At 36.0% G+C, this 12,500-nt stretch overlaps 1 protein-coding gene across 1 annotated transcript in view; it reads left to right on the top strand.

Moving 5' to 3' along the window:
* LOC144965481 (fibrocystin-L-like) overlaps positions 1-12,500 on the top strand; it is an 88,329-nt gene that overhangs the window by 35,601 nt on the left and 40,228 nt on the right. Inside the window, exons 28-42 of the mRNA XM_078900861.1 lie at positions 1-5; positions 1,081-1,266; positions 1,949-2,119; positions 2,555-2,763; positions 3,577-3,685; positions 5,464-5,583; positions 6,011-6,093; positions 7,598-7,814; positions 8,066-8,427; positions 8,791-9,003; positions 9,330-9,507; positions 9,919-10,062; positions 10,363-10,525; positions 11,171-11,324; positions 11,648-11,804. The exon at positions 1-5 is cut by the window's left edge and continues 243 nt beyond it. Coding sequence (XP_078756987.1) covers positions 1-5; positions 1,081-1,266; positions 1,949-2,119; positions 2,555-2,763; positions 3,577-3,685; positions 5,464-5,583; positions 6,011-6,093; positions 7,598-7,814; positions 8,066-8,427; positions 8,791-9,003; positions 9,330-9,507; positions 9,919-10,062; positions 10,363-10,525; positions 11,171-11,324; positions 11,648-11,804 — 2,471 coding nt within the window. The remainder of the gene's footprint in view (positions 6-1,080; positions 1,267-1,948; positions 2,120-2,554; positions 2,764-3,576; positions 3,686-5,463; positions 5,584-6,010; positions 6,094-7,597; positions 7,815-8,065; positions 8,428-8,790; positions 9,004-9,329; positions 9,508-9,918; positions 10,063-10,362; positions 10,526-11,170; positions 11,325-11,647; positions 11,805-12,500) is intronic.

Raw genomic sequence — 12,500 nt, 5'->3', positions numbered from 1 at the left:
CAAGAGTACGTCGTTGACATCATCATCATCATCATCATTATCATCATCATCATCATCATCATCATCTCATCATCATCATCATCATCATCATCATCATCATCATCATCATCATTATTATTATTATCATCATCATCATCATCATCATCATCATCATTATTATTATTATTATTATCATCATCATCATCATCATCATCATCATCATCACATCATCATCATCATCATCATCATCATCATCATCATCATCATCATCATCATCATCATCATTACCATTACCATTATGGTTATCATAATCATTATCATCACGTCAATCAAATTACCGCTAATTTGTAAAATACAGAGATTGAGTCCGTTAGAGACGAAATCATTTCGTCATCACATAGAAATCATTACATGATAAGATAAAATGCCTGTGATACTTTGACATCGATCCCTCCGAATTTTAACAACGTTATTTGATTCAGATGACATCAGTGTAAAAACGGTTCGAACTAGCAAAATCAGAGATCTTGAACAGCAGTGTACCCGAAACAGTAGTAAATGTTAGAGTGACAAAAATCTGAAATGCAAAATTTGTCTACGAATTAATATTGAATTGTAAAATTTAATGTCAATGCCAGTGTCCATCTCCCACAACTCAATCGGGTGCCGACTGGTTACAGGAGGTGATCTCTGTGACGTTAACAAATGTTATTCGTGATGTAGAATGAATGATATTGACGTTACTTCATTGTTTCTTATCGCTTTCAAACATTTAGATGGATAATCACATTTCTCACCCAGATTATACATGGTTAAGGTTACCGATGGGTTTCCGTGTAAGTTATCTTTTTTTCAGACAGAACTGGTGAGCATTTTACTGAAACGCTTAAGTTTAATATAAGATCTTACGTGATCATACTTCACAGGACGGAAGGTCACTTGGGCCAAGTGCGTCCTCGTGAGAGAAAAAAATGACGAATCAACAGTATTTGTATCTGTAGTTGGGTTGAGTTCAACTAAATACGTTAGAGATTCTCTAGGCTTATAGTAAAGATATTTACCTTTTTGAACAATTCAGATTTTTTCCTTGATTTTTACCAGACTATGGAGTGGGTTACGCCTGGGATAAAGATCCCCACACTGTGAGTGTAGGAGATTATGTCACTTGGCACTGGGAAACTCCATTCTATGTGAATAATATTGACTATGCTGTGCATCAAACGGTAACAGCCAGTGACGTCACAAACATGCCCGATGGATTCACCTCCGGCGCAAAGAACAGAAAAGGTAAGTTTACAGGTTCTACTTGCAAACGCAGACCGATAGATTACTAAATTGTATTACTCATTAAATGTGTTTATTTATATCGCCCTCTTAATGCCTAACATCAAGAGACTTTTTTTTTATATTAAAAAAAAACAGTTTATGTTTAAGATTATAATGTTCTCATTCACGGCTATTTTGAGAATATTGTCATGGGAATCTCATTGATTCACTGGGGACAATTTTAGTGACTGTTTAATAAATCTTATAAATGTTTTTCCATTGCGTAACAACAAACGATCATAAGTTCCTTGAAATTGAGAGGTGTAAAAATAATATCTTTGCTCGAGATTAGATTATATCCCTTACTTCTCTAAATTTCATTCAGGCTTGTGGACAGTGCGCTCTGTTGCATGGGAAAATTGTACAACAAAGAACTAGTGATTAAAATTGAATTTAGTATACCCAAACTGAGTTATTAAATAAGGAATATGAAAGACAGGCAAATACTTATGTTAACACATGTATGGAATGAGAACAACATGTTTGATGCCTGCATGTGAAAAAAAATATATTATTTTGCTTTTAAAAATACGATGGTTTTGAATTAAAATTGAAATATTAATCGTAAAATGTCATTTTTACCAATGTCTCCATTTAATATCTCGCATTATAAATATTCATATTTATAAATTTTCTGTCTTAGGTTCGTTTACACACCGCTTCACAGTCCCGGGCACGTATTTCTACTGGACTGGATATATGGACACAGCTGATGTCATCTACTTCAGAGGAACAATCAATGTAGTGCCCCTGGAGTCTCACTCTAAAGCATTGTCTGTGACGATGATGGGACATGAGGCTCTCTACGATACAGGTCAGAGGATTATTATAATATGGGAAAGAAAATGTGGGGGGAACACAGACATACATACACACAGACAGAGAGAGACAGAGAGAGAAAGAGAGAGAGGAAGAGAGAGAGAGAGGGAGAGAGAGAGAGGGAGAGAGAGAGAGAGAGAGAGAGAGAGAGAGAGAGAGAGAGAGAGAGAGGGAGATATATTGTATTATTCACTAATGCTCTTAAACAATATCTGTCACCAAAATGGGCATGAAGCTCTCCTCGAGAACATGAAGCAGCTGGAGAAGTTTTGAGAGAAAGTGAAGAAAGAAAGCACTAGAGAGGGAACAGATGTTTAAGAAGAGGTAGAGAGCAAAGTAGTTGCAGTCAAAGAAATACAAATATATTTATGGTATTCCAATCAGATCTCAATTCACCTCAATTTTAAAGTAATATTTTCTCTAATTTCAGCCGGTTCACAAGTGACAGATTCCCCATCCTGCAACTCAGTGACCTCCACTTTGTCAGGATGTTCTGACTCAACCTCTCTCACACCAGAGGCTGGCAAATTTAACTTTGACTTCAAAAAATGTTATTCTCCTGTCATTGATGGTATCAGCCACAACAATGGAACTTTCAGTGACGAGATCACCTTTACGGGTTCTGGATTTGGGGACACTGTGAGTTCAGGTTTTGTTTGGTTGTTTGTTATAAATGCATGCATTTGATCAAGCTTACTAGCAGCACTACTAAAGTAACAGTAGAAATATCCTGGACAATGATTTTGAGACCAGTTGGGGGCATTCTACACCCGTAAAATAATAAAATTCAATTGCCTCATTTTCCTTCTACATTTTTCCTATTAAAAAAAATTATGTTGCTTGATGACATGCCATTGCTCACGAGAGCTCTGGTATGGACCACCTGGAGTTGTATCTATCCTCCTGTGGAGAGAAATGATTCACAAGAGACGAGGATACCAGTTTCTTCTTCTTTAGCACATTTTGTCAGTTTAATCTCAAAATTCAAAGGATAGAATCCTCTCGACCGGTGTGTTCCCTTGTTGATCAAAAGTCTGACACTAAAAATCCTTTTTAAAGGACTGGACATAAAGTACTACTAGGTTGTAAAGATGCAATTATTTGTTAGATCTAGAATTAAAGCGTCTTGTAATTACCAAAGAAAAAAATCAAGCATTGTATCGCTCAAACATAACGCAATGAGCATCAGAAATAAAAAGTGGGTTTTATAAGAGAAATTTTAACATCACATATAGAGCGATACAATTAATAGGTCGTCCCTTGCTCCGTCTCGGAAATGTACGGCAGTTTTAGACATTTATGGTGTTCTTAGAAAAACGGGTTTATCCTTCATTTGATGAAGTCAGAAACGTATCCATTCAGTTATAGAAATAACCTTGAGTAACTCCATAGTATAACAAGATTTTGAAAAAAGTGATTGCCTCACCACAATGTCTTATTTCATCTTACCAGGCGTGTCAGAACGAGGTTTACTTCAACGATGCCTCTTGCACAACTGTCAGAAGCTCTGCCACATCTGTAGGATTTCAGATCGCAACAACCGACTCTCCACCCATAGGAGGTAAATGATTTTCAACGCCAAACATTGCAAATTGTAGTGAATGGTGTTAGGACAAATAGCAGACTCTCTAGGAACATGAGTGTTAACGAAGATATATCTCAAAAATTATGATTAACTACAAGTGAGTTCAACTGAGCAACTGTAAATGTGTTTAAGCCACTGTTGGTGAAATGATGTAAATGATGTGAAAATGCAAGGGAAACTACCGTATGTAAAGTAATGATATGCAACTGTAATAGTAGTTGTGCCAGTAACGCCTCTTCGAATTTCCTAAAGTTATCGGTAGTTACACTTTAATGCAAAAGATCCAAAATGCTGTAATCAAAGGAGATAACAACGTTTTTGGAATTTCGGTTTAACCACTTATTCTTGTATTTGCGCAGCAGAACTAAAGAAAAAAAAAGACTAATTGATTTTCTTTGAATCCTTTCTTTAAAAAAATATAGCATTGTGGAGAATATTGTGCTTATTTGAGTCAATAAAAAAATTGATACGGCGCACAACTCTGCTGAAAGATTTGAAAATTAGAAATGTATTTTTTAGAGATAGATAAACAGATAACTTGATTTCCTTTTATAATTTAAAGTCAGTTTGAAAGTTCATTGAGTCAAACAGATATCATAAAATATGTACCAACGACGACACTTGACTCCCAAAATCAACTAATTTTGACACTGTAAAAAGTTGTCAATTTGCGTCATCTATTTATGACATCAAGTATTATTATTACTTCCGTTGTGTTGTGTGGGTGTTGGCATTTTTCAGAAAATCGTGGCATTCATAGTGATATTATTCACTTGATCACATGAAGGTATTTCAGTCGCTATTTTGATTCTTTTTTTTACTATTAGGGTTAGCTCGAGATCGAGGATATTTCTTTTTCTACTAAGGTTAGTCATAAGTCTTAGTAAAGGTGCTAGGATGTTTGTTTTTCCATAAGTTAAGCAAAGGGGAGACATTCCGAAAGCTCCTACATCCCCAGTATTCTTTATTTATTCAATTTGTCATTATATCTAGAAGTATTTTAAAAACTCTAGAACAAACCTTGATAGATTTGTGAAAGTTTAAAATTTCTTAATTTGACCATTGTTTTGATTTTCAGCTGCCATTTTGATTTGTTAAATATTGAAAGGTAGTGCAAAGCAGTCCGAGAGTTGTTTTTTTTCCTTTCTATTAGGGTTAGCTCGAGAGGTTAGTCATAAGTCTTATTAAAGGTGCTAGGAAGTTTGTTTTTCCATAAGTTAAGTAAAGGGGAGACATTCCGAAAGCTCCTACATCCCCAGTATTCTTTAAATTTGTATTTTCACCTTTGATCTTTTGTCAGGCGTTTATTTATTCAATTTGTCATGATTTTTTCTATTTGGGTTAGCTCGAGATCGGATTTTTTTCCTATTAGGGTTAGTCATAAGTATTATTAAAGTGCTAGGGTGTTTGTTTTTCCTATTGGGGTTAATTAAATGTACTAGGTTTAATTTTTTCTTGGGGTTAGTTGAGGGAATATATTATTAAATATATTATTGGGCCACACAGAAAAATCAACCGAAGATATACCAAATTACACAGACAACGTTGTTTACCAATCTGCCTTCATTAAATGATGGTGAGAACAGTATCGAATGAAAATAGTTCTTTCCCCGCGAAATTGCGGGCTTTTTACTAGTTAGAAAAATATTCATAAATGTGTATCTACGAGTAGATATTTCTATTATTTTTTTCCTAATATTTTCTAGAGCAATGTCTTACCTACATTTATCGTTTTCATCCTTTCAAATATCAAGTCATTCATGAATTCAGCATGCGCGTGGCCAACCTTGGTTATGCCCTTACAACAGTCCAGGGAGAAAGCCTTAGACGATTTGGTTTGTTGCCCGAAGTCCATGGGATCACTCCATTTGAAGGTTTGTATATGTTGATGTTTTCTCTTTAGTTCAATAACTTCACATCTGACACTTTGATTTCAATGTAGGGAATGAATCAATATAACGATTCGTATACATAAAACTAGACGAAAACAAAACATGCAGTTATTAAGTTTGAACTTTACAGGATGAGAAAATAATTTGATTTGATTCATTCTTTAATTAGATTGGAAAGGATCAAAATAACAATTGAAAACGTGTGGCACCACTTTATGGTACATATTAAAAACTTTTAAAGTTTTATTTAACAAACTATCCTGATTGGAATGCATATCTCCACATTATAAAAAGTTATTCATTGTTAATATCATTCTTTCAATTTTGAAATCATTTCAATGATATATATAAGATTACAATATTTTGGAAAAGTACAGGATTTTTAAAATTCCATCACATGTTGATACAGGATCAAAAGTTGGTGGGACAAAACTTACAATATCTGGCGGAGGATTTGAAGGGACCGTGGATGATATGTACATCGACCTGACTGTAAGAAATGTTTGATCAATTAGAAAAATACAGCTTAGTTATAATTATTTCTGTAGAATAAATTAGAAAAAACAGTCTAGTTATAATCAGTTCAGTAGAATAAATTTGAAAATACAGCCTGGTTATAATCATATTTGTAGCTTATATAAATATTCAAGGTTTGCATTTATATATATATATATATATATATATATATATATATATATATATATATATATATATATATATATATATATATATATATATATATATACATACACACACACACACACACACAAAGGAGTTGTGTGAAATTTTAAAGAGTTGTTACCATATCTTACAGATTTTAATGGTCTGTCTATAAAGGAAATCTAGTTTCACTGACTAGATAGTTGCGCTATCTTTCAAATAGAAAAATCAAATTGGACGTCATCGGTGGAGAAGTTATTAGAGAGAGAACGTCGTGTTGGTTTTGCGCATGCGTCTCTCGTCCTCGCTTCCTGTGAAAGCGGCATGAGACACTTCACCTAAAGCGAGTACGAGAGAGACGCATGCGCAAAACCATGTTGACCTTCTCTCTGTAAGGTGACGTCCAATCAAGGGACGTTACTCTTCCGCTAATCTCATTCCCGATTACATGTCATGTCCATCGTAATGAATTAAAGTAAACAGATAAAGTTCATACGTAAAAGGATAAAAAACCTACCTGTTCCCGTCCGCTCTAAAATGTTTCAAAGTTCCGTTTACAACTACGACATTGCAAAAATATATGAAATACTCATCATGAAATGAATTAACACTCGTGAATTTCACAAAATAATTGTTCAGATTTTTTAAAGAAGAGAGAGAATTATTTATGACATCGTTCACCAAAAACAAGGCTTGAGCGTTTAGATATATCTATAGTAAATAGTCTTAACTCACAAATGTAGCTTGTAAACTTCAACGAGAATTCTATTGTAGAAAATTATATTACACTGATTTCATTATTGTTTCTCTTATCCCAGGAGGCCATATTTAGCCCCCCCCCCCCCCCCCCCAAAAAAAAAAAACAAAAAAAAAAAAACAAAAAAAAAAAAACAAAAAACAAACAAACAAAACAAAACAACAACAACAACAACAAAGTGTTTCTTGCGATTATTTTTTAAAAATTAGCAATGTCTTCAATTTGAAGCTTTACTTACTTACCTTAACCCAGCTGTCGTGTAAAGCAGAAATAAAGGTATCTACTTCTGGGCCATAATCGGGGATCCCCCTAAGCCGCAACCAATGGTCAAGTTCGACCTCCACTTTTAGTCTCCAAGTGTCCCCGGTCACCTATGCTTTCTTTTCCATTCGGATGGCCAATGGAAGAGCAGTCGTAGTTATTAGATGTGTACCGATCTACCCCCACTAACTCCCCAAGAGGAGGAGGGGGGGGGGGGGGGGGAGGGCATATGGGCATATTCTTCTGACAAGACTTGATGTTTTATAACATATTTCTGTACATAGCTCCTTATCCATCTTTTCCTTTTTTTCATATCAGTACATGTCATGCGAGGTAGAGTCGGCCAACTATACCACAATAATATGTGAGACTGACTGTCCCATGGCTCCTAGCAGTTGCAGAACAGGGGCCTTGACCGCTACTGTTACTGTAGGGGTGATTGTAGCAGATTGTGAGGACCCCACTTGTAACTTTTTGAGTCTTGAAAGCAAAACAGCCGCTGTCACAGCCATATCTCCCGATTCCGTCACAGCAGGTAATTATTGATACTTTAATTGTTTTCTTCTGTAACTGATTAACATATTGTGATGGATGTTTAGCAAACATATTCTCAGACTTTTTCATAATTATTATAAAATAGTTCAAAATAAAATAAGATCTCAAAAGGCGTCTACTATTTTATTGACATGATAAAGTAATCTTGATCCCGCTTTTATGATCATGCTCAAAATGCGAAAAAGAGTATACAGTTCAAGCTTACAATTAATCCCTAAATGTATTTTTCAGCTTCCACAAGTCTAACAATCACTGGCACGGGTTTTGGAACGTCGGCATCAGATGTCAAGGTCGTCATCGGAGGAGAGAGCTGTGCCGTATCTGGATCAGTTACTGACACACAAATCACGTGTACAGTAGGGAGACTTCCTGTCGGTGACAATGACGTTGATGTTTATATTGCCAATAATGGAAAAGCTGCCACAACCGAGACTGTTTCAAGTGTCAAGTCTGCATCTATAAGCATCCCGACAGCTAGCAGCACTAATGGTGGTGCCGTGCTGGTTATAACAGGAAATGGTTTCGTGGAAAACGATACAAGTGTGGACGTTGGTGGAGATGATTGCCCCGTTGTCAGCGTGGCCTTTGATGAAGTAAGAGACAAGTTAAACTCCCTTAAATTATAAAATAATAAGTTAATCATTATTTTAAAGAAAGTCTCTCTGCAATAATAACTAGCAATTTGAAAAATTCTCCAAGGTAACTTTTTTATCACCAGAATGGAAACATTAAAGAAGTCTTATCGACTTTTGATAAGTGGAAAAGGTGTTGCTGCGCTCCGCAACTAATTTGTATGTAAGCATGTGATGTTGTCTCTATTTGATTATCTTTTAATTCAGTCGTAGAATTTTAATAAAGGCGACATAACTTCGATTTCTTGTTCAACTCTTAATTACGATATTCAAGCCTTTACCTATATATTCCAATTCTTGCTATATAGTTTCATTTTTCCATAGGTCACTTGCACTCTTCCTGCCAAAGCAGCCGGCACAGAAAACGTTGTTGTGACGTCAAATGGCGTGACGTATGATACGTTGAGTTTGACTTATTCATCGGCAGCAACGCCCACTGTTACAGGCACAACGCCAACAGGAGGCCAAACTGGAGATTCAATCGCGATATCTGGTACCGCATTCAACTCTCCTGCTGGTGCAAGCCCCACTGTTATGGTAATAAGTTCAATCAATGATTATGATATACAGTTTTGGAAACAAATTAAAAATATTAATGTGATAATGTCTATTTACAATTGCGGACACACATATAATATAAGATTTTATCATTAAGAATTAAAAGTATGTTGCATAGTGCACTTTATTTCCTTTAAGTTTTTAAGTTATTATAGGCGACCTTTTCTTCTTTATTGTTATTACTGTGGAACATACTTATGGATTAACGAAAATTAAAACAGTGTTGGCCGTGTCAAGCCAAAAGCATGTCTTATAACTTTGAAGTTATGGAATCTTATAGGGGCAAATAATTATTCTATCCTCAGATTGGAGATGCAGAGTGTACCGTAACCGGCTCAACCGCCACATCCATCACGTGTACCTTGGGTGTACAGCACACAGGCTCTTTTGCAATTGAGGTTTTTGTTGAACAAGCAGGATACTCCAATAATGACGTCACATTTACTTATGAGTTGGGCACTTTTACCATCAACCCAGCTTTAGGTATGAATATATATGAATGTCTGTATACATGGCCCTTTCTTCATTCTGGTATTATGTCGAGATTGAACAGATGCCAGAAATGGATTTAAATTTAAAATAATCAGAAATATGAATTTTTAGCTTTTTATAGTTAAGGGAACTATACATTCGTAAAGATAAGGTATGGAAGTTTAACCCAAGTTTGATATGTTTAATTATAGATTCAGTTTTCATCGTCTATTTCACCATGACATAATAACAATTTATTTGATACGGTGAGTGGCATGACATATTGATCACATCTTATCGGTAAGCATGATCTGTAATTTAATACATTCTCCTCAAATAAGAACTTGGAGTCGCAATTTGGACATTTCTAGTAGATGATTATAAATTTGATATCTCTTTTATCAATTCTTTGTTATCTAAAAGGTTCCACCAATGGAGGCCAATTATTGACTCTGAGTGGGTCAGGATTCCTGGAGAACGACACATCAGTGACAATTTGTGGACAGGAATGTACAGAGGTGTCTTTGTCTGCGGGCGAATACCTGTGCAAAACTCCCAGTGGATCAGGTAAGATTTGGGCGTTGATTTTCTTGATATATGATGTTAACTGTGTTGAAAATTGGCCATTAAGAGAGTGAAAAGGAGTTTCTGAGGGGAAGAAATGTGTGTGTGTGTGTGTGTGAGAGAGAGAGAGAGAGAGAGAGAGAGAGAGAGAGAGAGAGAGAGAGAGAGAGGGGGGGGGGGGGGGGAGAGCGTTATACCTGTAAGATACTTAATTTTGATTAAATGATAATTTTATTTATATTGAATCCCGTATACATAAATAATGTTTTTGTTTATAATTTTTGCATTATGCTTAATATTTAGCCGGTGTGTGTGACGTCATTGCCACTGCTGGAAGTGTATCAAAGACAAAGGCCGGAGCTTATACATACGATTCGTCCTTAGTATCTACTGTGACAGGTGTTAACCCAACTCGAGGTGGTACTGGGGGAGGAACTCTCATTACAATCACTGGGACCAACTTTGGGTAAATAAATAAATGCTATTATTCTATAATTAACTTAGGGGTTCTCATGGCTCTTTTAATGAAGCACTCGCCTCACAAAGGGTCCCTAGTGTCCCTATTGAAGTCACTAGTTCTTCCAAGAAGGATTGGATAACTGGGTCTGTTGAATCCGGCAGTCAACTGGAGTCCTATTCAAAGGGAAGCACTCAATTGTTACCGTGTGTATAACAACAAAGAAATCAAGATAAATCCCGGACTCCAAATGTCTTATTTTTCTGAAGATAGTCAATACTTTGCTGTAATTTGATGAATGACCTATTGTTAACAAAATGACTTGACGTTGAACTCTTCAGCACTAAAGGTTTTCCTCGGGCAAATTATAGCGACTTTGATGTTGTAAAAAATATTCAAACAGCAATATGACTCTTATTTCTATGAAAACTTGTCCTGGTGACATTTAAGATATATCCATTTTCTTCTCTTTATTTGAAAATAATACCTGCGTACAAAACAGAATATTATTTTCCCACACCAGGGAGAAGATGACTGATATTCATTTTCTTAACATTACGTTGCTGTTAAGTTATGTTGCCCCAAAACTAATGACCTAATGTATCAGAAATGCCTGATGTTTTCCATTGTACCTACTGACTCTTTTCCGTACAGCTCTACACCTTCTGACATCAGCGTTGAGATCAATGGTGCAGCTTGTACTGTAGAGAATGTCGCAAACACCCAAATCACGTGCCGTACCGGATCTGCCACATCATCAGATGCATTAGTGGAGGTTCAGAGGAATGGATGGGGACTGGCACAACAGGTAGCTGACTCAATCAAAGTTATGGTTAAAGAGAGTGTCATGCCGACAAAAAAATGGGTTCTACCTCCTCATAAGGCATTTATTAAAGACTGGCAAACTAATTTTCTTTCAAAGTTCAACATTAGTAATAATGGATAGAAGTTAACATAAATTAAATCATTGCTATAGTACCTCCTCACTCTACAACTGATAAAGTTTATCAATATAGTAGATCAATTGTATTAGTCTACTGTTTGAACATCAGAAATATGCTAGTTATACCTCGTACTTAACAATGTCTAACTTCCTGAATTTTGACTGTATCTTCTATTTCTTAAAAAAAGATATCTGCCAACTTCGAATACATTGATATGTGGTCAAGCCCTTACACATGGGGTGGTGCCTCTCCACCTGTGGAGGGAGATTTTGTCATCATCCCTGCTGGTCAGAAGATTTTACTGGACACCAACACGGAAATCATGAAGATGCTCCTGATCCAAGGTAAGAGTAACTCCGTCTGATTTGAATGTGACTTACTCATAGTAGTCCATCAGAACCATTAGGCTAATGGAGCTGGAGTTTATCCCGGTTTCAACAGGTGAAACGGAAAATAGCAATTTCTTACCATCCTTTGGATAGGACCTAGTCTATTGCAAAGTGCTTTCTCCATTATATATATAAGACTGAGCTATCCAATCACTGCTGGGTAGAGAGAGAGAGAGAGAGAGAGAGAGAGAGAGAGAGAGAGAGAGAGAGAGAGAGAGAGAGAGAGAGAGAGAGAGGGGCATCAGAAGAGATCTCGACTTCACCCGGGATAATGATCTCGGTACCCTTGCGTGTGAGGCGTTTGCTCTACCAATTATGTTATCGGGATCCCCCCCCCCCCCCCCCCCCCCAACATTAGTCATGCGCTATGGAAATTATTTAACCCTTGTAACATATTGAATGCGCATGCTACTTTAATTTTTTAAGAGACTAAATACAACTATTTGTTTAAATCAATGTACTCCCTGTGGAAAGGTACCAGAAAGTTTACCCCTAAGAAACAAATTTACGTCAAATCCAATTTCATATTAAATAATTAATTTTATACAAACAACAAGTCTTTTAGTCTATTCCGAATGGCCCTATTAATATAAACAAAATGATGTTTCAAAATATCACTGTGACTATTATCTAAAGCAGCCGTCTGCTGAG

Source organism: Berghia stephanieae, chromosome 2 (genome assembly GCF_034508935.2).
Source record: "Berghia stephanieae isolate SIO BIC M18660-M18661 chromosome 2, UCSD_Bste_1.3, whole genome shotgun sequence".
Classification (NCBI taxonomy): domain Eukaryota; kingdom Metazoa; phylum Mollusca; class Gastropoda; order Nudibranchia; family Aeolidiidae; genus Berghia; species Berghia stephanieae.
The sequence above is the reverse complement of the archived record's forward strand: the minus strand, read 5'-3'. Positions and strand labels throughout refer to the sequence as shown.